The following is a 26,089-nucleotide window of genomic DNA, read 5'->3' as shown; positions in this document are numbered from 1 at the left end:
ATGAGAACCTGTCTAACAAACATATCATATGTTCCAACATTTGCCTTTTTTTATTAAAGGGTATTGGGGTCCGGGAAAAGCAATCATAAGTGTCACTACAAACAAGGTCACACCCTTTATTTTATTCAGCATCTGTGAAACATCTCAGTGGAAACATGTGGTCGGCCGTCTCTGCGACTCAGGGTCGCTGGTTTTTCTTTTTTTTTTAGGTCGGGGGTCTAGTTTGTGTGAATGTGCAACCACAAGCCTTTACCGTCAGTCTGTGTGTCTCTGCTGTGTGTGGTGAGAACATTTTACTCAGCACTACAGAAGAGTGCATCTTTGATAACAGTGACTCAGCATTAGGGTGAAGTTAACCATTTTCTCACCAATAATAATGAAACTATAACGGTCTGGTTACATTAACTTATCTGTAGAAATGTTTATTGTAGTGACAATAAAGGTCCTTTTTAAATGAATCATGGATTCAAGTCTTAAATTTAAACTGGTTTTGTTGTTACAAACAGTCAAAGGTAGCCACTTTTTTTGAAAGCCTGCTTAGTAGAGGTTTGCTCTACAGTGTTTGTAGCTAATCATAACCTAACATCTTCAGCAGACCCTAATGAACAGGTACCTTGTCTTTAATAACATAAAACATAACTCTCTAAATTATCAATGAAAAACCATAGACCCTAATCCCAGGTTCACAACACATGATTTCTGTTCTGCATTACATTTGGCAGATGCTTTTGTCTAAAGTGACTTACAATAATGATGTACATGAGGAATAGAAGTTAAAGGTACAAAACAGATAGGGCATAAAGAAGGTCAAATAGAAATAATGGGATAGAGGAGGAAAGGAGGGGAAGAAGGAAATGAGGTTAGAAGTAGTTTTATATAGGTGTTAGGAAAGTAAGTGGTCTTTGCAGAGCTCTGTGTCGTGAGAGATTCTCCTGATCTGGTAGTAGAAGGTAGTTTGTTCCACCATTGGGGAACTCTGTATGAGAACAGTCTGGATTGATTTGTGTGAATGATTGTTTGGTAAAGCGAGGCGACGTTCATTGGAGGAGAGCAGCGGCCGGGAGGTAGCGTAAGCTTTCAGGAGTGAGTGCAGGTAGGAAGGAGCTGTTCTGTCATCACCTTGTAGGCGATTGTAAGAGCTTTGAATTTGATACGTGCAGCAACTGGTAGCCAATGGAGCTCAATGTGCAGTGAAGTGACATGTGCCCATTTTGCTGCTGCATTCTGTATCATCTGAAGTGGTTTTATAACACAGGCTCCGACGAATCACTGAAGGAAGCACAACTCTACTAATTACACATGAGATGCAGGTCACACAGCAGTGCTGCTGGAGTTTTTAAACACCTCAGTGTCACTGTTTGACTGAGTAAGGTCACCAAGAGTGTCCTGTGCACATGGGCATCATCCTATTGGCATCTTCCCACACACAAATGCATTGGTTAGACATGTCAAGAGGCAAAAGATGAGTTTCTTAATTGTGCTGTATTATTGCATATGTTTTACTATAAGAAACAGTGGGAAACATTTGGAGCAAAGTTGTGGACCCCAAGCAAACAGACTTTGATTCTTTCTCGTGAATGATCTTGTCATTTGTTACCATGTGTTGCTGATCAGTCAGGTAGTGTGCAAACCACTTTTACAAGACAACAAGCTGTGTAGTGTAAGGAGAATAACAATCTGACAAGTCTAAAGGTCATGTAGTGCTGCAAAGTGCAACACTTGTGGGTTTTCACAGTTTTCACAGAACAGCACATCAGGCCCGAGGCATGTCCCCAGCTGTTTTAGGAACTGTCATCTGATTCAAATTACCAAGCTGAATCAATTATCTAATTCTTCACTCTTGTTCTAAAATAAAAACTCATTTCCCAAGCAACTGTCTAAAGATCTGTTTTAGTCTCTGTGCTCTGGTAACAGGCATTTGCATAAGATATACTGTATGTCATATATACATATAATGTGCAAAGGTTTGGTCACCCCTTTTCAAATGACCTATTTTTGTAAATGAGTAGAAATAAAGTTACATCTAACAAATATTTGTCTTTAATATACTGAAAAAATGGATTAAACAATGCATTTGATTTTAATTATTTTTACACCCAACTCATTTACTTTGCAGTGTTACATTTTTGTTGTGTAATTAACCTATGTGTCTGACAAAGACATGACTATGCACACAAAATTTAACCATGTGAACTGGGCAAACATGACTGAATTTAGCACAGCGTGATTGGCTTTTTTTGAAAATGCATGACAAGCGCTTTCTACATAAGCAGGATATGAAAACGTGTGGTCTTTTCTTCAAACCACTCTCTTCCACCCTAACCTTTTTCTACATGCCACATTTAGGGGTCTCTGACTTGGCAGTCTTTTACAGGAAGGGGAGGAGTATTCTGGCTTTGCATCAGCTGTATTCATAAGTACTTGCTATTATATGCATAGTATTATAGCATTTATAAATACAACAGTATGTATTGATACTGTATGTATAGTTCTATACTACAATCTATAATAATGGCCACTAAGTTCACTGACTCACATAAAAAATGCAACTGTGACAGATGTGTATAGTGTTGAATGTTGGTCTGTATAAAACTGAAATGTTTAAGTGACAGATTTTACATAACAATATGTAAATGGGGGCTCTGAGCGGGCTAAGCGTTGCCACTATAATCAGGAGATCGCTGGTTCAAATCCTGTTCATGTAGCTTGCCATCAGCTACAGGAGCCCTGAGAGAGACAATTTTAGCTGCGCTGTAAAAGCGCATGAGTTGCTGCGCTTTTCTCCGAGTCCTTTGGCTACTCGGCAGTGCTGCAACAGCAGCAGCTCGGAAAGAGGCAGTGGCTTACTTCACATGTATCGGAGGAGGCATGTGCTAGTCTTTACCCTCATGGTGTTGGGGCATCACAACTGAGTCCTAATGAGTGGGTTGGGTAATTGGCTGTGTAAATTGGCGAGAAAATGGAAATAAAATAATATTTATATATTATATTTGGTTATACTTTGTACAAGAACACATATAGATGTGCCAACCTGAAAAGGCTTCAGGTACTTTCACATGCTACCAGTAGTGACAAGAACACTAGCAAAACACAACAGAGTTCTTCATTTATATTTTTAATTTCACAATTTGTTCACATATACAGTAAATGTGGTTAACTGTGAAGGATATATAAGTTGGGTCTTTAAAATTTCTCCAAATATCAGCTGCATTTCTCACATTGGCCGAGAGCCCCCCTCAAATACTTCTATGTCTAAAATAATTGATTGTATATAATGACACTAGTTAAAGTGGGAAGAGCAGATGACTATTCTTTTCTTATGCTATACAGTCTTGGCATTGACTTTGCCTACTACACACTCCTACACAGTCCTGGTCTTGAATCAGACTTGACGTGTCCAGGTCTTACGTCTAAAGGTCTTTTGCTGTGATCAGAATCAACTCCAGAAAGGAAACAAAACCCTCCCACCCGTGTTCTCTGGAAACTCTATTAGTACTCAGTATTACTCACAGGGGAAATGTGTCACTTTAGGTCCTTTAACAGGTTCTTCTTTGCCATTGTCTTTGTGGTTTCATTTAAAGGTGTTATTAGACAAGAAACCAAACACTTTGTCAGACTGCCAGGCTTTACATGGTTGGTAATTTACTGTTGCATGCACTGCAAAATATGTAGGAACTGTGAAACCACAAAATTATCTTTTCAGCTCAGCTCCTTATGTGTCTAATTGTATAATTAAATACTGTAGTCATTCTGTTTCTTTGCATACTTTATTATTCTTCTTTCACTCTGTTCTTTAATGGTTGGGTCCCCACTGGACCACCACAGAGCAGCTATTATTTGAGTTGTGGTTCATTCTCCGGACTGCAGTGACACTGGTAGGACGGTGGTGTGTTAGTGTGTGTTATGTTGATATTAGATTGGATCAGATACAGCAGTGCTGCTGGAGTTTTTAAACACCTCAGTGTCAAAGCTATACTGAGAATAGTCCATCAACAGCATCATGTGGGCAGGTTTCAGTGGCCATTGACAAGCTATGCAGCAACAGATGAGCTTCTGTCTTTGACTTTACATCTACAAGATAGTGGACAGCGAGTGGACACAGTGTTTAAAAACTTCAGCAGCACTGCTGTGTCTATTTCACTCATAACAGTCCTGTTTTGTTATTTCTGAAGTAGACAACTTTGTTTAAGGTTCACAGTTTGTACCTAGCATGTATTGAACTCTCATTATTTATCAATACCATTTACCAATACAAATGAAGCTCACAATGAAAATGTCACTGTGAAACACTTCATACAATAATTTATGATATTACTCATAAAATGTGACCTCGTCAGGCCAAGAAGCTACTACATATGCCATGTCTTAGGTGTCAACTAACAACTAAGAATCAACTCACAATGGAAAGTAATCTCAACAAAATTCGGAGAGTGCTACAAAAAAACGTGCAAAACTTTAAACCACACATGAAGGTCAAATCCAAAAGATCAAACAAATAGACAAGGAGTAGGAGTATACATACACAGGACAACAGGTGTAGGTTATTGGTATTCAGGAGACAATGACCAAGAAATTGTGCATTGTGAGTTCTACAGGTGGATTATGGGAAATGGAGTCTAAAGAGTGTACAGAGTCTGTGAGATGGCAGGCAGGGCACCTTAGCTGCATTAGATCAGCCTTTTAGATGCAGCTATTATCTCGCACTGCTGTTTTCTCAATTCTTCTTCTAGTACATAACAGACCAGTTGTGTGTGTGTGAGTGTGTATGTCGTGCAACGTCGCAACCAGTGAATATCACGTTGTGCAGGCAGATGTTAAGAAAGGCATGAACCTCCTTTAGTTGTCTGTAGTTTTATGGGTATGATTCTATCAGTACTTATCAGTGTGGTTACATGTACTTATGCAGCACTGGAAAAAATAAAAGACCACTTAAAAATGTTTCTTTGATTTTAACAAATTGAAAACCTCTGGAATATAATCAAGAGGAAGATGGATGATCACAAGCCTTCAAACCAAGCTGAACTGCTTAAATTTGTGCACCAGGAGTGGCATACAGTTATCCAAAATCAGTGTGTAAGACTGGTGGAGGAGAACATGCCAAGATCCATGAAAACTGTGAATAAAACCAGGGTTATTCCACCAAATATTGATTTCTGAACTCTTAAAACTTTATGAATATAAACTTGTTTTCTTTGCATTATTTGAGGTCTGAAAGCTCTGCATCTTTTTTGTTTGTAGCCATTTCTCATTTTCTGCAAATAAATGCTCTAAATGACAATATTTTTATTTGGAATTTGGGTGAAATGTTGTTCATAGTTTAAAGAATAAAACAACAATGTTTATTTTACTCACATTTATACCTGTATATGCACTTAGATTAGTGATGATGTTAGAAATTAATTATTGTCATTTTATTAATATAAAATTTCTCATAACAGAAGTCGAATACTTCCTAAAACAGCATTTTTATTATAATCTTATATGGGTGGTCCCAAGTGGTCCAATTTGGTTTGATATTGATATTGCTTTGTATGTTTGAGTAGATGACGCTTTCTCCCCTTATGATGACAATCAGAAGGTTCTGTTAGCTGATCCAGGGAGCTGTGCTTTCCTTACGAGTATGCTGACTACCCAGTGATGCTGCATAGATGGCAGATTGAAAAGAGGCGTGGCTGCCTTCACATGTATCAGAGGAGGCTTATGTGTTAGTCTTTTCTCTCCTAATGTTGGGGGCATTACTATTAATAGGATTAGTCCTAATGAGTGGGTGGGGTAAGTGCCCTCCAAATTGGTGAGAGAAAAAGACAGGATAGAATTTTACATATTAGAAATTATATAAATAGTATATACAAAATAGGCTGGGCCAGTCTTTTACTAACTAAAATATAACACTACATCAACATTTTCCTAACATTATGAACTGCATTCAGTGTATATTTGAATATGAAATGTTATACACATAAGTAGTAGGGGGGCTTGAGGGTATTTTCAAGGTATTGCCGCCCCAGTGAGGAAGTGGCTACAACATTGACTAACAGACAATACCACAATAAGGAGGTTGGTCCTATACTGAGTGTATAAGATGCTGCAGTGGTCTTCGAGTGGTGTCTTTTCAGGATGAATGCCTTTCACAGAGTGCTGCTTGCTGCAGCTTTGAGCACACTGGTGTATGATGGTAAGTGTTTTTTTATTAATCAAAGAATGAGAAATTCTGAACATTTGCTAGGAGAAAATTATTTGACTGGTCATTTCTTCTTCCAGCCACTTTTGGAGAGAAAATCATTAATGGTAAGAAAGCCAAGAAGAACACCCTGAAGTTCATGGCTTCGGTGCAGGTTAATGGAAAGCACAAATGTGGAGGATTTCTCATAGACCCCAGCTTCGTACTCACTGCTGCCCACTGTTATGACGGGTAGGGCACTGATGCTTTTTGTTTATGGAAAATATGTTCAAGTTCTTTTATTTTTTCTAATTGTTTCTGGCTGTTATTAAAATAAACTCCTCTTCTGAAATGCAAAGGGGTAAGATGACAGTGGTTCTTGGCACTCAAACCATCAGTGGAAATAATGGGGAAAGATATCCAGTGGCCAGTAAGTTCAGACCCACATCATACAAACATCCAAAGACTGGGGATGACATCATGTTGCTGAAGGTATAGTCTGGATACTTCTAAATTGCTAGAGTGAGAATGTGTCAGCATTAGAATACAGATTTTATAGACTTGGCGCATGTTTAAACCTATTCACTTTATGTGACTTATATGTGGATAGCTTCTAGCCAAATATATTTACTTGGTAGACAAATTAAGCTCCAGTCAGACAAACTAAAATCTAATTGATGTGCAGAATGAATTATGCAAATCGTCTTGTTGTGGGGCAATTATTACTGTTGTTTTGGTTTTATTGGAAAATAATTTGGTTAATGAATGCTTGGTTTACACTGCTATAAAATTTGGCTCAAATTTGCCTCAGACCACCTCCTTAAGTGGTTTAAGCAATATGATTTGTCTGCATCGATTATAAATGCATCTTGTGTGTTTACAATTGTTTGCATTTTTGTGGCTTGTTCTTATTCAGATATAATCCTGATACTCAAGATGCATAAAGTGATCAGGTGTAAATGAGGACATTTAGTATAGATGATGTGACTAATAAGACTTTTCAACAATTTCAGCTTTCCAACAAAGTAAAACTCAGTAAAGGTATGAAGATCATCAAAATGTCAAGCAAGGACAAAATCAAGCCACAAACAAAGTGCCAGGTGGCAGGATGGGGAAAGACTTTGACCCAGAACACAGTGAACGACCTCCTGGTGACTGATATAAAGGTTATACCTTTTAATGACTGTCAGAATGAGTGGAAAGTTACGAATATTACACTCCCCGACAATGTGCTGTGTGCAGGTGGATATGGCACTGAAAGTGGAGCATGTCAGGTAAAGATTTGTTCATAATCTATTGTTATAAAAGCTGTAGTTGAAATCACTGAACAATTAACAGGAAAATGCTTAATGTTTTTATTTTGTTATATTTTCAGGGTGACTCTGGAGGACCTTTGGTGTGCAAAGGTGAAGCAGTGGGCATTGTCTCCTTCAATTTGGCTAATAATTGCAATTATCCAAATGTACCCAACATCTACACTCAGGTTTCCAAGTTCAGAACCTGGATAAAGAAAATGATGAAAAAAAGTGCTTAAGTTTTTTTTTGTTTTTTTTTCCTGTTTTCTCTACATTTTTTGTGCTGCTTTTGCCCTGACTGCATGTGATTACTCATCAAAGCTTGAATAAAACATGTTTATTTAAATGTTAATATGTGTCAAGGCTGTCTTGGTTAATTGTATCTTAATGTAAAACAGCAGTTCTGAACAATGTTGTTCTAGTAATGGAGCCAACCTATGCCCTTTCAGGCATTCAGCAGACTGCCGGAAAATGAAACCTGCAGCCCCTCTCGGGTGATGTTCGACAAAAACCACAGAGTTCACTGCTACCACATGCAAGACTTATGCAACTTTGATGCGAAGCAGAGGATACATTAAAGTCACCAGAAGACTCTTAATATTGATCACTGGCCTGAAATAAAATAAAATATAAATATAAGGCTTTTTAAGACATTCTAATATCTCTGAAACACAAAAAGACCACTTTTATAATAAAAAAGCACATGAAATATTAAGTGTACAGGCTTGCAATTCCTGCATTTTTAACCAATATTGTGCACATATTTTGACATTTTTGCACAAATAAAAATACTGTTTTCTCACTGAAAACTGGGGGTTTCTACTTAGTTCATTCTGCCATTAAATTAATATTTTAAATTACATATAAAATTAGGAGATTGCAAAACACAATGCATAAATATAAAATCAAATGTGTTCATTTTTTTCATCTGGACATTTACTAATGTGTACCATGAGCTTAAAATTACCCTATGTTTAAAAATGTAGCTTTTGTTTTTTTTTTGACAATATTAGTAAGACATTTTCTATCTCATAAAAAGAATTAATGGTAATTGGACCAATAGAAATGCTCCAAAATGACTAGGAACAAAAATCATTTTATGTGGACTCCAATTAAAAGTCTACCATGGCTTTTCCTCCACTTGTGTTTGGTTGTACTGGGAGGAGTTTCAGTTATCAAATGCTTCACTGGTGTCTTGGGTGCATTCACACTTGCATTTTTATGTGGTTTGGCTTCATCCAGATGTAATTCCGTTACTTAAAACAGAAGTGCCCAAGTGTAAACAGGATGAGTGTTTCTAATGTTTCTTAACCCTGGCATTAGAACCCCCTGTCCTCCATGTTTTTGTGTTTACCATGCTTCGGTCTGCAGTGTGAAGAGCTCCTTCTATTGCTGAATGTGGGTAATACAATTTGAGTTTATTCTGCTGTTATTGCAGCTCCTGTTTATTGTGAAAACTCATACCAAAGTAAAAATTAAAATATGACTTAAATTATACCCTTACTTTTTTCTTTAGAGATTAATCAGGTTGGATGTAAGTAACTGAATTTACTAATAAGAAATACAAAAGAAGGGGTGTCCATAAATTTTTGGGACAGTAGAGTTTTGATATATCTTAAATATGAATAAACACATGGTACTTGCTGAACACATTATTTATTTGCACTGATCCGAGAATAATTAAATTGGGATATTTTAATAAAGAACATGAGAAAAAAAATGGAGAAAACAATTATTATATAAATACAATGACAATCCACCTTATAAAATTTTGCATACCTTTGTTGTTATCAATGTATTTATTTTTACTGGACATGGTATACCTTTAAAACAGGCATCTTCCTTTTCTGTACACTTGTAACACAAAGGCAGACTGTGAAAAAAAAACATACTTGCAGAACACTCAAATGTGTCTTAAAGAGAATCTCTCCATTGAATGCAGTGATTCAGTGTGGGATCCTTGACTCGTGGGAAAGTATATCCATTCAAAGTGAACTAGGAAACACCTGATCTTAAGTTTAGCCACTGAAATTGTAACTGTAGTTGCCAGCGTGTTATGATATCAGTTCATTTGGTCAGGTCTTTCAGGTATTGGAAGCCTTGGCTTGTGTAGTCGCACACTGCAGTCGGAGCGACTGACAGAGCATGGATGGACTTCTGCACTCCTGTATGGGAGAAAAAAAATAGATATACAGTATTACCACAACATATGCCACTTATGTTTCCTTATAAATATGGAACAGTTTAACGTGTATGTAAAGGAACAATTCGCTTAAAAAAAAGGAATTTTTTTTTATAAACCCCAGATGTAATCAATCAGTCAATATATCTTTCGTATCTGATGTGCTTCCAGTTTAGATCCGAGAGGCTCTGCTAGCTTAATTAACAAACACTGGATGTATGTTATTGTCAACCTAAATTTTTTTTTTAAAAACATGCCCAAAAATGTCTCCTTGAAGACGATTGTCATTTGCTTGGCACACATGGATTGAGAACCTATAAACACCATAATATGCCCTTCCACACAGGTCCTCAAAGATTTGAGAATGGTAACAAGTGTGTATAAACATTAGACTTGCATCACCTGTTGTAAAGAATGCAAATACCAGTGTGCCAAGAAGTTTGTTTGTGTGAAATACATATAGTATATTTTGTGTGCTATATTTGTGGTTTATAGAACAAATGTTTGCCACAAATATGAGCATCCTTTCTAAAAGTGGCAGTAGTAAGAAGGTTTACTTAATTTAATAGAGTATATTTTATTATTGATTCACAATCCTGCATTTACCAGACAGACAATTTTGCTTATGTTGACTGACTAAGGGACCAAAAGACCAGTTTAAAAGCCACTGGTTTATACAAATAATGGTTTTCCCAATAACTGTTTGGGAATATTGATTTTAAAGTTATCACAAATCCTGGCAGAGCATTACCTGAGTTCCACGCATCAACTGGGGAGAACTCAATTTTGGGTGCAGCAGGAAGCTGAAACAGAAAACAAAGCATATTGTAAACATTTAATTTTGAAAACACCCACTTCACTTCAAAGAAATTAGAACATCCCATATACAGTCTTAACTGACCAGACATTCCTTTAATTTCAAAATAGGAGCCACAATATGCTTACATTCTAAATTCATTACTGACATTCTAGGTTTATCACATTAATTACAAATAGACTTTACTTCAAATCCGAAGTACTTCGTCCATTCGTCCACTGCAGGGGGAATTGCAGCTTTAGCTTTGCTCAGAGCTACAGATCCCTCATCACTGCCTCCAAGAAGTCCAGAGTCATAAGCCACATATACAGCTCCTCCAGCAATGCCCACCTTGGTGGCAAGCCTGCAAGACAAATGGAAAATGACACATTTGATATCGAACTCCTCAAGTCATACTGGATCAGTGCGTTAACCATCTAGCTATATTTTTTTTAAACTGATTTTTAACAAATAAAAATATTGTTTTCCAATTTACTTCATTCTTTCATGTTATTTTTATACTGCCAAATGTTTGTTGCATAACTCTTCCCGTAGTTTTTAAAATACTGACATGGTTCCAACTCCAGACTGCTGCCAAGACCTGTGCGATGTGGGCATGTATACAGCTTTTTTTTTTTTTAAAGACACGGTCTCGCATAAACCATGGCTACAGACTAACACCCTCCTGTAGGTGTGTGCCATATCGCATTGCAGTTACTTTTTTGCTGTTTTTAGCTAAAGAAAAATTCACCCTGTTTTAAAATATTAAATATTAAAATGTAATTTTTATTTTGTTTCAGTAGTGTATTCTTGAAACAATGTTTTTAATTCAGTGTTTTGTCTTATCACCAAGAGTATCGTCATTGTGAAAATACCATGAAATATTGTGCTATTATTTTAAGGCCATATTGCCCACCCATACCACCCTGCCATCCTGGGGACTATTAAAAAATAGCACAGGGGGTGGGATTAAAGCTCTTTTGGGACGGGGAATAAAAAAGCGGTTATAAGTCGTTTATGGTGAGATCGACTGCTGGTTGAAATATGACTGGGAGTTTTTCTATTTCTTAGCATTTAGTCTGTTTACAGGTTTGGTAAGTCTGACCAAAATCTTTGGGCAGTTCTGGGACAATTGTGCCAAAGGTTAGTCTGGAGCCCTGATACACTATGCAATTTTTTTCCATTCAGAATTAAAGTGGGGCAAAAGTGCACACCCGCTTCAGTACTTTGCACTTTTGCTTGTATATAGTTATTTTGTACATAGCATAGTATTTCAGGTCACTTCATTTTAACCAGAACCTTGTTAATTGTTGATTCCATAGGCGTAGGAACCGGGGGGGATGGGTGGGACATGTCCCACCCAATATTAGAAACAGGTGGATTTGTCCCCCCCAAAAATGATATCAGTTCGCTCAGGTCAGCTGTACTATTAATGAGGAGACAGACCGGACCAATCACGGAGCCGGTTCAGGTATTAAGTCACGCCTCTCAGTAGAAACAGCCAATCAGCTTGCTGGTTTTGCGGCGCGCGGAGCAGAGGCAGTTTGCTGTTGGGGAAGCCCCGCCCCCTCGCTGTGAGATTTAGCAGCGGGATCGGGACGCAGCAGCTTCAGCTGATTTTAAAACAGATCTGGATATACGGAGATTTTTCTAAAAGAAAGGTAACGATAGGCTAACCACTTCAACTGTGATGATATGTTTCTGATAGCTGGTTAAAAAGACACGTCTCTGAATCAGTCCACAGATTAAACCCACTGTGATTAATAAACTGCAGCTGTGTTAGTGTGTAAGCTTATCTTTGGAATTAGCTAGATTGGGAGTCAGGGTTAAAGGAAAAAAATAAAATATATATGTAATGTTTCCCTGTACCTGATCAGCTAATCACTTTAATTTTCAAACTGTTTATTCATTTAGGATTACAGGACTTACTGTGAGCTATAATGAACGAAAATTGATTTAACTAACTAGTTATCTAGAAGCTGGATGTAGATGATCGCCAGAATTTCGTACAGTACTTTAAGTTGGTAGTTTAAAGCAGTTACTTAACCCCGATCACTGCCCTAAACTAGTGTTTTCCACCTGATCCAGCTGATCAGCTAACAGTCATTTACTGAGTTTACCTGTTAAAATCCTTTAGCCCCCTATGGAGCCTAAATTAATCATGTATATCCACCAGAGGAAGCTCTAGAATATGCAGAACAGTTTTAATATGCAGTAGAATATATAAGAACAGGGTTGAGAAACACTGCTGTAACGTGACTTCTGTTCATTTGTATTTCACAGTAAGACCACATATCCTGACGTTTATAAAAGTCTCTATGAAACGTAAAGTAACATTCTTTTACATAAAAGGACACCATCTTCAGAAGAGCTCTCAGTAGAAAAAAATAAAAGTGCAGGAGAAAATGTAAATATACAACAGAATTGACATTGCCAATACATAATAATAATAATAATAATAATAATAATAATAATCTGTTATATTATTTTAAATATTAGGTGATAACTCAGACATTGCTTGCATAATTTTTGTAACAACAGTAGCTGTAAAGTGGAGTAACATGTTTAGGTTGTAAAATCACCTTATAATAATATTTTACTTTTAATTAAAAGTAATTTCCACAAATGTTGTTCTAGGAAACTATTGGGTGGGCTTGGGTTCATATTGGCAAATGTGTCCCCCCCAATATCAAGCCCGCTCCTACGCCCTTGGTTGATTCCTTTGCACCTTTCTTTACTCCCAATTACTTATGCCCAAACCAACCTCTAATCTCCCCTTTCTCTGATAGCAAAAAAATGAAAGTTCAACTTTTAATCCACAGCAACGGCAATTTAAGCCTACAGACACTGCATGTACGCAGTACAAACGCTTTAATCCACAGCACAGCCACTGCACTCATCTGTTAGTCTTTTTATTCTAGGTATTCATTGTTCTAGTGTCTCTGAATCAGGTGTATGAAGTCAGGGACAGAAATAAATCTAACCTTGGCTTCTCTCTCCTCCTGACTAATCTGATAACCCAGACCTTCATAACAAGGCCAGCACAGCTCTGAGCCCTGCCTGCCATTAGCCTGCCATGCTAAAGGCTCTTCATATCAGACTGTGGCTTTCCTCAACAAATAAAACCAAGCTTAAAACACAGCTATAACAACATCCTTCTTCTTCCAAAATAGAGACTAACGTAAATTAGATAACTTAGATAGTTAGCCAGCCACTAGTTAGGTTTGGCTTGTTCCTCTCGGTTGCCCTGTGTGTCGTTCTCCTCAGTGAAGGCAGTAGGTTGGGTTAACTCACTTCAATACGGGTAAAATCTTGGCCGCCATGGAGTCACACGCAGGACTGCTAACTAGCTAAATCACAAACGAGCAGATCTTCACTTCACAGACCGAGAAGACCCGCTTATTCTCCGCACTTCAGCTGCTAGCTAGCTAGTTTGACAGCTAACAACATCCACAAGGACAGCGGCGCCTTCCGACGAGCTGTGAATAAAGTTTACTGTGAACGTTTGAATCCCAGTGCAGCGTTCACTCGGAGCCACTCGCTGCACAATGTTACTGTGGAAGATAAAACGCTGCTGAACGCAGCTACAAAGGTTTTTAGTTTATATTGTGGATGTAGATGGCCGTATCCTTATATATATATATACATTTAACGTTACAGCGCTGGAAAAAATAAGAGAACACTTAAAATTATGAGTTTTGATTTTACCAAATTGAAAACCTCTCTAATATAGTCAAGAGGAAGATGGATGATTACAAGTCAACTAACCAAGATGAACTGCTTGAATTTTTGCATCAGGAGTTGGCACAAGGTTATCCAAAAGCAGCGTGTAAGAGTGGTGGAGGAGAACATGCCAAGATACATGAAAAAGCCAGGGTTATTCTCAACGTACTACAATATTAACAACAAAACATCATTAGAACATTAGATCACTTTTTGGGGGAATAATGCTAAAGCAGTGGTGGTTATTTTCCTTCATTTTCATTTTTAATAATAATAATAATAATAATAATAATAAGAAGAAGAAGAAGAAGAAGAAGAAGAAGAAGAAGAAAAAATAAATAATAATAATAATAATAATAATAATTATTATTATTATTATTAAATTAAATGCACAAAATGTTTTTTTCTTTAGTAAAAGGACATATGTTTATCCACATAGCCACACAGATATGTACATTACCATTGTCTGTACCGACTACTTGGTGTAGACAATGGTCTCTTTTTAAATTTGATTTTATTGTTGATAGCGTAAGTATCTGATGTATTCGACTGTTATAATGATGATTTGTTGCAGAAAACTGATTTCTGAACATTTTAACAAACTTATTTTACAGCTTCTTGCTAATGAATATAATTTTGTGTTAAACTTTTATTATGAAGCCCTTGTTCTGCTCAGAAAGCAAAATAAATGTCGCTAATACAAAATAATACATGGAAAAATATATACAAGAATTGAGTGTACTGGGTGTCCAGAACTTCTCACATGAGTATACATTGGATTATTTCATTAATTTAATGTAATTAACATTACATTAATTGACGTTTTTTAAATTGAACAACTCAGAAGGTTCCGTCCCATCACCCCAGTAGCTAGTTCCCTTTTAAGTGTACTAGGGAGGGTATTAAAAGGAATCCACATGATATCACATGTTATGTCTGATATCACATGTCAATTTCATGTAGTCCTGGTAGTACACAAAATAAAAGCCCTGCAAATTATAACAATTATGTTAATTAAATAATAATAATAATACTAATAATACTAATACTAATACTACTACTACTAATAATAATAATACTTCTATGTGTCACTCACTTAAAATCAGAACATTTTGATGTGTCATTTCAAAATAAAGGCCCTTTAAATTATTACAATATTTTATTTCAACACAATGTTTAGACTGTTATTAAAACGATTCTGTCTGATATCACAGGTCAATATCATATAGTCCTGATAGTACACCACTTGTCTGTTTCACTCACTTAAAATCACAACATTTTGATGTGTCATTTCAAAATAAAGGCCCGTTAAATTATAACAATATTTTATTTCAACACAATGTTTAGACTGTTATTAAACGGATTCTGTCTGATATCACAGGTCAATTTCATATAGTCCTGATAGTACACTACTTGTATGTGTCACTCACTTAATAACAGAACATTTTGATGTGTAATTTCAAAATAAAGGCCCGTTAAATTGTAACATTTATGTAATTTTACACAATGTTTGGACTGTTATTAAAAAAAAATCTGTCTGATATCACAGGTCAATTCCATATAGTCCTGATAGCACACTACTTGTATGTGTCACTCACGTAATAAGGGGGGACTTTTATTTTGAAATGTGTTCCTTCTCACGCTTGACGCAATGTTCAGTGTATGCGCGCTCTAAGAAACAGCGTGGGGGCTAGTTTGACCAAGCGTTTTGAAGTGGGGGCTGGCTTGACCACAGTATTATAAAGGGGCTGCGTATGGACTCAGTTTGAGGAATTTAGTGCAGTTAAAGACTTCGCCTGTTTCAGTAAATCCGCGGAAAGCCACACTAAACTTCTTTAGGTTAAGCTGTTACACTTTAGTGAGCGACTGGACGGAGTGTGTTTTAGGTTTCTGTAGAGAAACAGAATCGTATTCTTGAACTCTGAGATCTATCAGTCTGTCAGGAGCTGCGCGGGATTCCCACAGCTTTACAGAATGAAGTTTTCCGTTAAATTATTCCTGTTTGGGACTGTCAGCGCTGCTGTGATTGGGTACCTGTGGAGTGGCCCGACTTTTAATCCAGGTGGGTTTGGTTTAGTTTAATATATATAATATAAATGTAACTTAATATGTTGCTAGGGGTGGGCGATATGCCCGTAAAATAATATCACGATATTTCATGGTATTTTTGGGATAACGATACTCCATATATAAATATATCTATATATATATGTGTGTGTGTGATTTTACCAAATTAAAACCTCAGGAATATAATCAAGAAGAACTGCTTGAATTTTTGCAACAGGAGTGTCATAAAGTTAGCCAAAAACAGTGTGTAAGACTGGTGGAGGAGAACATGCTAAGATGCATGAAAACTGTGATTGAAAAACAGGGTTATTCCACCTATTCCACCTATCCAAATATTTTCAGATGAATTTAGATACTTCTAAAACTAAAACTGAATGTATGTTTTGTTATTTCCCATTTTTTGCGAATAAATTATCTAAATTACAATATTTTCATTTGGAATTTTGGAGAAATGTCCGTAGTTCAAATAAAGTAAAACAACAATGTTCATTTTACTCAAACATATACCTGTAAATAGCAAAATCAGAGAAACTGATTCAGAAAGTGATGTGCTCTCTTAATTTTTAATTTTTTTAAATTACCATTTCATGGTATTTTTGCGACAACGGTACTCCTAGCGATATGACAAAACACTGAGTAAAAAAAAAATATTTCAAGAATACACTACTGCAACAAAATGAAAATTAAATTGTATTATTGCATACGGTATGATATGGCACACCCCTAACTGAGATATTAAAAAATACAATAATTTTATCAGATTTTTAACAGAAGTCAATGATCCAGAATGTCTCAATACTAATAATGCACTCCAAATATCTCCATATATCCAAGTAAAATAAATGATACTGGACAGATATGATCTGTCTCTAGTATATATACAAGTAGATATATAATTGAAAATGAGAACAGTGTAAATTTTCTTTTGCTAAAAACAGCAAAAAAGTAGTACCCTGATGTGATAATTAGGGGTGGGTGATATGACACAATATTTTAGGGTATAATATTGTTTAAAAATGTTGGCAATATTATTGTGTTTTTATTATATTATATTATATATTATATTATAGTTTTTCTTATGTTAGCAGTGTTAATGAAGGAGTGAACCCTTGTTAAAGTAATTTTTTCTATCTTTATTTCAGCCCATTTAGCAAAAAAGACTGTAGAAGTATGTGAGGTGAAATTTGTTTTAATGTTTTTGTGTTTAATGGACACTGTGTTTAATCTGTATGCCACTGTGTGTGAGTCTCTCTCTGGCACTGCAGGTCCCACCCATACAGAAACCTCATTGGTGAACTACGGATAAGAAAGAGGCCAATCAGGATGCTCTATTTTTCACTCTCTCTTTTACTCTCTCACTATAGCTGTTCTCACTATAGTGTTCAGAATGGTTCACTCTTTAAATAATTCACTATTTACTATGTAGCATTTGTTATATAGTGAACTGGTTAAGGAAAGACCAAACAACAAACTATCCTATTTGTGCCCCTCCGAGGACACAACACCACCGCACTGCATTATGGTATACGCTGAAAATTCAAGCTAACATCGTCTGTACACAACATTTAATGATGCATTATGGGTGTTTAATAGTGAACTATATAGAGCAAAATAAAGTACTGTTGAGGAGCCCCAAATAAAACTCGGAGACTCCCTAAACTTCTGTGATGGATGGGAGTACATTTGTGATTTGTTTGCGTTTCTATCATCAGAAAAATGTGTTAAACTGATTTAAACAGGATTGTTTTATTATAAATAATATATCATGTACTGTAAGCTGTTTTTAATGTGGCTGGTAAATATAGCTAAGTTAAATCCGCCTTTCCAAAATGGGGGTGCCACAAATGTATTAATGGACCACAGAAAAAAAGGCAAAAAATGTTATCTTATGAAAAAGTATGACAGTTATACTTCATTTATTACCTGCTTCTTTTACCCAGAATCACTAAAAGGTGCTAAAGTGTTGGTGACTGGTGCAAGCACTGGCATCGGGGAGCAGATTGCATATCACTATGCCCGTTTGGGTGCTCAAATTGTCATCACAGCGAGAAGAGAAAATGTTTTAAAAGAGGTTAGTGGGCGTTAATATAATTCCTGCACATCCACATATGGAGTAATCACAATCAAATCCGCAACCCTAGATTGTAATTCCAACATTATAAGTGATTACAACCTCTTAATTAGTGTAGAGATAGTATTTTTATGAACCTTACTGATATTTGTGCATAATACCATTAATCTAAACACTCCCTATATCTTGTATACTGTTGCTTACATACCTTGTCACGATTACTGTAAGTGTTTTAGATTGTTCTTTGCTGTGACTGCAGGTGGTGAAGAAGTGTGAGGATCTGGGGGCTCAGAAAGCTCTGTACATTGCAGCAGACATGGCCAATCCCACTGATGTTGACCGGGTGGTGGAGTTTGCAGAAAAAAAGCTGGGAGGACTGGATTATTTAGTGCTCAACCACATCGGGCCCAGTCCATATCGGATGTGGGATGGTGATATGGATCATATTCGATGGCTAATGCAGGTACATTAGAACAGTGCAAGAAAAGAAAGAATGGGTCTTGCAAATAACAGTTAATTATACAGTCAGTCAGTTAAAAAGAAAACTCATATTAATTAAAATGATGATAAATACAGTAAATGCAATATTGAATGATAAGTATATAGTGTCTCTAATTACTGTGTCTAAACCCATATTTTTTTCTTCTTCTTTCCCTGTACTCTCTGAAGGTAAATTTCTACAGTTACTTGCAAATGACAGTGAAGGCTTTACCAGCCCTTGAGAAGAGTAAAGGGTCTGTAGTGGTGGTCTCTTCCATGCTTGGTGAGCAACAAAACTTAAACCTATAACATAAACCATTAGTAGTTCTGAAGTTGTGTGTGAAGTGTGAATGCTGAAAGGCTATGCTCCACATCCACAGGAAAAATGTGTTCACCATATGCTCTGCCATACATTGCGACCAAGTTTGCCCTGAATGGCTTCTTTGGGAGTTTGGAGCATGAGCTGGTGATGAAGCAGAGTAACGTGTCCATCAGTATCTGCATCCTGGGACTTATCGACACGGAATCCGCCATCGAGAAAGTTAAGTGAGTAATATTTAACCCCAGACAGAGATTGAAAGTAGTAGTAGACTACACTGCATTTTGAATGTGTTTTTTCTATAAAAAATCAAGTAGACAAATTATAATAATAATACAGTGATAAACCATGAAATCATCAGAATCTTGAGAAAAAAATGTATATACATTTTGGTCACACCGGCCATCCCTAGTTCAGACAAAAGCACTTAGAACATGAGAAAAACATATTCTTTAAGACATGCCATGGGCAATTCTAAAAGGAATTAAAAATTACATCTATTTACAGCTAGGAAGCAAAATATATAACCAGCCAATCTGGCCAGTTTATCAGCTAAAACAGCAAACAAACAAAAACAATTACATTTTTAACTGCAGTAATGTATTACAAAAAATACATCACATTTGGCAGTATGTGGGGTCCAAGCAGTGAATTCTATTACCAAGCTAGTAGAGCACAAATGATGGGTAATGTTTCCAGACTGACCTCATTTATAACAGACGTGGGGTCTCAAAAGTAGATCTTTGGACATGACCTGGATTTGCATATATGCATAAAATTAGCATAATAATACATTTGCATAATAATTCAACACCAATTGTGCTTGTATTTTATCTTCATTGTGCACCAGAATTCACTAGAATTTTCATGTTTAAATCTCTGTTTTCTCTTAGGGTCAATGGTATAATAGTTTCTCAGCTTCAGCTTTCTCTCTGTTCATTAGTTTTAATGTCTAATAGATAAGGATCCACTACTTTATTTAAAGGACCTATGAAATAAGGCTGCAACAATTTGTGAGCATAGTAAAAAATGGTGATAGTAAAAAATTGTTGACTCCAAATTTCAGTATTGACTAATTATTCATTAACAGCACCAGAGTAAACAAAGTGCTGGAGACAGAAAAGCAATGGTAGAGTGTTAATGGGCTTACACAGTTCACACTGAACTTGTGTCTCCAAGTGTGCCCAAACACAATAGATTAAATAATTACTCAATAAAAATCTGCACATTTAACATGTCCAAGAGAGCATTTATTTTAAAGGGCATGGCAGAAATAAGTGTTGACTTAATCGACTTTTCGAAAAAAATATCATCAAATTTGTTGACTAACAAAATAATAATGAGTTAAAGCCATGGAGAGAATGGGTGAGGCTTACAAGTATATAGGACACTCAGGGCACTAAGTGTTTCACTGGGGCTAGAAATTGCACAGTTGTAAACCTTAAGAAAAAAAGAGCTTGTTATCTTCCCCATGCAAAGATAAAAGCCTACTACACACTCCATAGTGCATATCCTATTCAGTTCATATCATTTCAGGGTTTTAGTTTTGTTTGTAAGAGATGGGGCAAAGTCTCTTTTGCATCTGTATTAGAGTGATTATCAGCAGCAACTTCTTTAAGATTGCCCACCGTAAGACCAAACATCTCTGTGGGTGTTGCTTGTGGTTTAACACTAGTGAGTGGTGATAAACAATGTGTTTCTTTGTCTTCTGCTTGTAACCTCAGAGGCTATATAGATATGGCTCCTTATCCAGCGCATGAGGCTGCATGGAATATCATCAAGACTGGAGCACTGCGGCAGAGTGAATCAACCTACCCCTCATACGTCTACTTTGGCATGCTCTTCAGAGACTGGTTCCCTACCCACAGGGATATGGTAATTCGTGGCATTTACAATTACAAGCCATGAGCTAAAGGTAAATGTTTCTAACTGAAAATGTAGGGGACCAAAAGTGCTCTTTTTATCAAAGCCATCAAGGAACCACTTTTTTAGAATCATTAAATAAGACTTAAAACACATTAAATAACAACTTAAAACTTTTGATTGAAGGTCGAAGGCAAAATATCAAATACTGAACCTTTATCTGATCAGTATGATGAGTATGTTAGGACAAAAAAAAGAAATTAATATAATTAAGACAATCAGATTTTCAATCACGATTCATATTGTCAAAGATGTCAAAATTTTACATCTAAACTTCTTAGCTTTAGTTTAAAACAGCAGCTAAAGCACTAATGATGCTAATAAATACTGGTCTGTGACCAATTTAATCTATATAAATAGATGGCCATAAACATCAAATCAATGTAGTTGAGAACACTGTATAACAAGCTTTAGTGTATAAAAGGGGGTGTAGCGTTGTTTTTAGCTTAAATGTTTACAGAGTCTACCCATGCTGGTTTACTATACTTTTACCAGCTTTTTAATCAATGTGTTTAAGAAAATAAACTGAAGAAAAGAACACTGACCAACTAGGTATCCGCTGCACTATAGTTTTTATTTCCTTTTTTTGTATGTTCCAAATTACTTTGGACAATTGCTTATGTTTTGTATAGCATGAACATCTTTAGTTTTACTAAACCACATACCGGCTGTGTGATTTATTACAAATACAACATAACTAGTACAGTTTCACTCAGGGATTGCCAACCTTTTGCAGTGCTTTTGTGGTCAAAAAGATTTAAAATTCAAAGAAACATATAATTATTAATGTAGGTGAATATTAATGTACTGTGCCTATCACACAAACTAGAGCTACTAGAGCTCTTTATTTGGAATCATGATTTTAATGTTTTAATGGACTATAGACTTTATAGTTTATAGTTTACAAATAGATTACGGTATAATTATATAAGAATGATGTGTTTAATTATATATATAAAAGGGGCCTTTAAAGATCCACATGGACATTTTGTAACACATTTTGTGAGTGTTAAATGTTTTAATTGTGTAATTGTACATGCATAAGTCTACGTGTCTTTTAATGTGTATGCACTAATGTACTGAGTCAAACATTGGTATACTCACACTTATACTCGGGACACAAGCACCACTGTGCAGGCTTTTAAAGCGCGTAATGCTTTTTACATAGGAAGAGGGGCATCAAGGGCATCTAGGCGTTCTTAAACTGTTTAATAAGTCATGCATGCATTCTACAGCATTACAAACAAACTGTTGTGACATTCCAAGATCTCTGGCAATAAATTGATTTTCAAGCTGTGATTGGAACAACACCTGTGTGCAGTTTGTCTTATTACACCTCTTAAAACATCTGTTTTACACGTGTCATCTCTGACGTGTGAATAGCGATTGTAAAATATTGATGGGCTGAGGTTACTGAAGATGGCTGATGTAACTCACCACAAGATTATCACAGAATTATCTGTGTTCTCTCTGATTAGATAATGCAACCAAGGGAAAGCACATCTCATAGTGTGTTGTCCTCATTGATTGGCAAGGTCAATAATTTCTGTACTTTGTACCATTTAAAAAAAAAAAACACCTTCTAGTTTATAGACCTGTTTCGAACACATTCATATATTTACACTCACATAATTAAAGGCGGTTAGTTTTTAAACTAGGAATATACAGTACTATGGAAAGGCGTTGCATAGCTTTGAAACATCAAAAGGTGTTGGCAGAATCTTATCTCAGCAGGACGTGTTTGCATGGCTGTAAATTTATAAATATCTACAACCTTCAAATACATTCAATTAAACTCATTAAAATAAAATGGAACTATGATGTCATTGATATTATAGTTTAATTAACACTGTTCTTTAAAAAAACTTTGTTAAAAAGTTTGGGTACTGGCTATAGATTGAATTCTATAGACACTGCATTGATTTATTTAGTTTCACCAGCATCAGCTCACCTAGGGGCTAAGTGAGAACTAGGGAGTACTGACATTTTTAAGGGAGATCTTTAAAAATGGTTAAGAAAACACTTTAGATGTAGATAATACCTAAACACTCATTTGGAAAATTCAAAATGCAACCCTTACATAATCCCAAGCAGCAGTCTTGATGTTGGCCCCAATAGTAGGTCATAGGCTCAATCCTCAATGATGCTGCAGCCGTACATGACTGGGAGCCAAAAGCACTATTTGTTTTACACTGAGATTTTCTCAGTGATTTTTGTTCCATCATATTGCAACATATCAGGCCTTTTTATGGACTGAATACTCCTGCATAAGTAAACATTTTAGAGGTTTTTACCTTCTGTAAAACGTAACGGTAACCTATGTCCTATTAGTCCCATGCAATTCAAAATATGTGTGTATAAACATTCTTTCATAATTTATATATATATATATATATATATATATATATATATATATATATATATATATATATATATATATATACTTTAAATATATATATATATATATATATATATATATATATATATATATATATATATATATATATATATATATATATATATATATATATAATATTTAAGGTTGGGATGATTAAGTCTGCAGCAAACCTGTAGCGATGCTTCTAGTAGGCACAAGCAGTACTGTATGATTTATTTGTAACTTTATACATTTTCCAAATCTTTCACTGACTTTTTCAAAGTGCTGTATGTACAGCATAGGTGTTTCAGTTACATAGTTACATAGTTAATAATATTAAAGTAGTAAAATAAAATTATTAATAGATTTGTAGAGGTACAAGTCTTGATTATACTAAACTATAATTTAAAAATAATATAATAAATATAGCAACATACTTTTTGTACCAAACCAAACAAAATAGTTCTGGTTATGTACTGTATTTCCATCAGGATGGTGGTGTTGTATTAACTCATAATATCCACTAGGGGGCAGTGCTCTATTAACTATACTAATGACTACACTTCAACCGCCACTGAACTTCCACTGGTCTGAAGGGTCTGTCCACTGTGTGTTTCACTGATTTCCACCTCAGCCTTCCATGATTTCCAAGGATTTCTAGGTAATCTCTCTCTCTTATACACACACACATATACACACACATTTACAGATTTACACACTCACATAGGTTCAGAACCACCAACCAAAAAGCTGTGAAATGTAAAATGCAGGAACAATGTCCCAACAAGCACAAGACCTACAACAAACGAGTTTTGTTTGTTTTTAATTATTAACTTTGATAATGTTGCTGGAATTGTGTTAATAAGATACTGCTGTTTGTTTTACAGCAATTATTGTATGTACCCTATAGGCAGGGTATACAAAAATGTCACTTTTTAGCAAGCTAATGCTTTAGCATGCTACTGTTTGTTGTCTTAGGCTGATGAAAAGGGTCGTTTGGAAACACTATACTTACCATTAACCTTGTAGACATTTAAGTATGGATGCCTCTGTTAGCTTAATGTTTAGTGTCTTAATGTTTAATTTAATGTTAGCTAATTTTCTAGCTAATTTCTTTCCTTAGACATAGATTTCCATTTTTTTTTATTCTGGGCTTACTGTTAACAGCTTCAGTTAATAATGTATTCTTCTGAAGCCATTGCTATTGTAACTAATGTTAATGTTTAATTCCATGTTATTCGCTAGCTAATGTTTTGTGTTTGCTAGCTTATGTTTAAAATTTAGAGTGTGAAAAAATGGCTGCAACAGTAATAAAAGCAGTATTTTATTAGGCCTGTCACAGTAACTCATTTTTGGAGGACTTTATACTGTTGCAAAAATTGTGAAAAAATATTTTATTGCCATTTTAAGGCTATTTAATACCATTGATGTAATGATAATGCAATGACAGTAATACAATTAAACACTTTTACACAATGAACATTTAATAAGTTTCAAGATGTTAAGATATATACTTTATCCTTCCCTTGATATGTGCTCTGGTCATTGTGTGATCTGTTCATCTGTATGTAAAGAAACAGGCAAGGAAACTCAATGGGTGATATTGAAGTCAGCATAAAATATATAATTATTGTACAATAAGTCAATAATGTTTTAATCATGACAGGCCTATATATTATACCTCTTTTTTTTTACCATTTCAGTCTCTTAGTCTCTTAATAAATCAGTCATACACAGTACTGCTCAGATACTCTCTCTCTTGTGTGTGTGCAAAACTTTGTATAATACATTATCAACTGTTGTTTCTTACCAGGGGTATACAAAGCGCTAAACATTTTTACTGGATTTGCCATAAAACACTAGAAAATAACTGTCAATTTAGTCATTGTAAACTTCAAAGTCTTTAGTTAGCTGGTCTTAAAAAATGTTTTAAATTAGCAGACATTTATGTAAATGTTTAATTGTAACTGTTTTTTCAACTCAGGGCGTAATTCTTAGCTCCCTCATCCGACATTCAAGGTAAATGGAATGCACCATTATAAGCAAAAGTGTCAAAAGTATTCACATTCATTATTTAGGTAGAAGTAAAGATACTGAGGTGTAAGGTACTAAGGTAAAAGTGAGCAATATATGTGGGGAAATGCCATTAAGCTGTCTGTTTCAGCCACATATTTGCCCATTAAAAATGAATTAATTTTAGTGCAATGCAAATACATTAAATACATTTAGTTGGGTCCTCTTGAGTTTCTGCATTGATCATCTCCATACTAGGCTACATACGTCTGCTATGTCCTTGCTGGAGTGTGATGTGACGTGTGCAGGTGTGATGGGTCACGTATGAACCAATAGGATGTTGGAATGGTATACTTCTCATCCCACTTCGACACCTCTGGCTGCTGCGAAAAGGTAAAACCTGATTTATGAAGCCAGAAATATGGTAGCATCTTTCACCAGCTACAGATTCAATATGGATTCTAGGAGTGTGCCATTTCATATCGTATACACTATAATATGGCCGACTATTCTGAATGTTGTGAACGATATCATATCCTAAAATATTGTGAAATATCACCCACCTCTAATTATCACATCAGTGTACTACTTTTTTGCTGTTTTTAGCAAAAGAAACGTTCACACTGTTCTCATTTTCCATTATATATCTACTAGAGACAGATTATAGCATCCATTTTACTTTA

General features: G+C 35.6%; 3 protein-coding genes across 3 annotated transcripts; 2 read left to right on the top strand and 1 right to left on the bottom strand.

Annotated features, from left to right (window-relative positions):
- Positions 1 to 6,088: 6,088 nt before the first annotated feature.
- On the top strand, positions 6,089 to 7,807 carry LOC103030378 (kallikrein-7). Its single transcript, XM_007234021.3, has 5 exons — positions 6,089 to 6,175; positions 6,262 to 6,412; positions 6,520 to 6,652; positions 7,174 to 7,434; positions 7,536 to 7,807. The coding sequence occupies exons 1-5, from the start codon at positions 6,118 to 6,120 to the stop codon at positions 7,692 to 7,694; spliced, it is 762 nt and encodes a 253-aa protein (XP_007234083.3). The 5' UTR covers positions 6,089 to 6,117; the 3' UTR covers positions 7,695 to 7,807.
- Positions 7,808 to 9,092: 1,285 nt separating this feature from the next.
- micos13 (mitochondrial contact site and cristae organizing system subunit 13) lies at positions 9,093 to 13,935 on the bottom strand. The gene is made up of 4 exons (XM_007234023.4): positions 13,728 to 13,935; positions 10,641 to 10,797; positions 10,389 to 10,440; positions 9,093 to 9,620 (listed from the first exon to the last, which is right to left on the bottom strand). The coding sequence occupies exons 1-4, from the start codon at positions 13,754 to 13,756 to the stop codon at positions 9,523 to 9,525; spliced, it is 336 nt and encodes a 111-aa protein (XP_007234085.3). The 5' UTR covers positions 13,757 to 13,935; the 3' UTR covers positions 9,093 to 9,522.
- A 1,884-nt stretch (positions 13,936 to 15,819) lies between these two features.
- On the top strand, positions 15,820 to 21,188 carry hsd11b1la (hydroxysteroid (11-beta) dehydrogenase 1-like a). The gene is made up of 6 exons (XM_007243349.4): positions 15,820 to 16,218; positions 18,164 to 18,294; positions 18,554 to 18,757; positions 18,964 to 19,057; positions 19,155 to 19,320; positions 20,818 to 21,188. Exons 1-6 carry the CDS (start codon positions 16,131 to 16,133, stop codon positions 20,999 to 21,001), a joined length of 867 nt encoding a protein of 288 aa, XP_007243411.3. The 5' UTR covers positions 15,820 to 16,130; the 3' UTR covers positions 21,002 to 21,188.
- The last annotated feature ends 4,901 nt before the right edge of the window (positions 21,189 to 26,089 follow it).

This window comes from Astyanax mexicanus, chromosome 16 (assembly GCF_023375975.1).
Source record: "Astyanax mexicanus isolate ESR-SI-001 chromosome 16, AstMex3_surface, whole genome shotgun sequence".
Taxonomy (NCBI): Eukaryota; Metazoa; Chordata; class Actinopteri; order Characiformes; family Acestrorhamphidae; genus Astyanax; species Astyanax mexicanus.
This window is presented reverse-complemented; position numbering and strand designations above follow the sequence as displayed.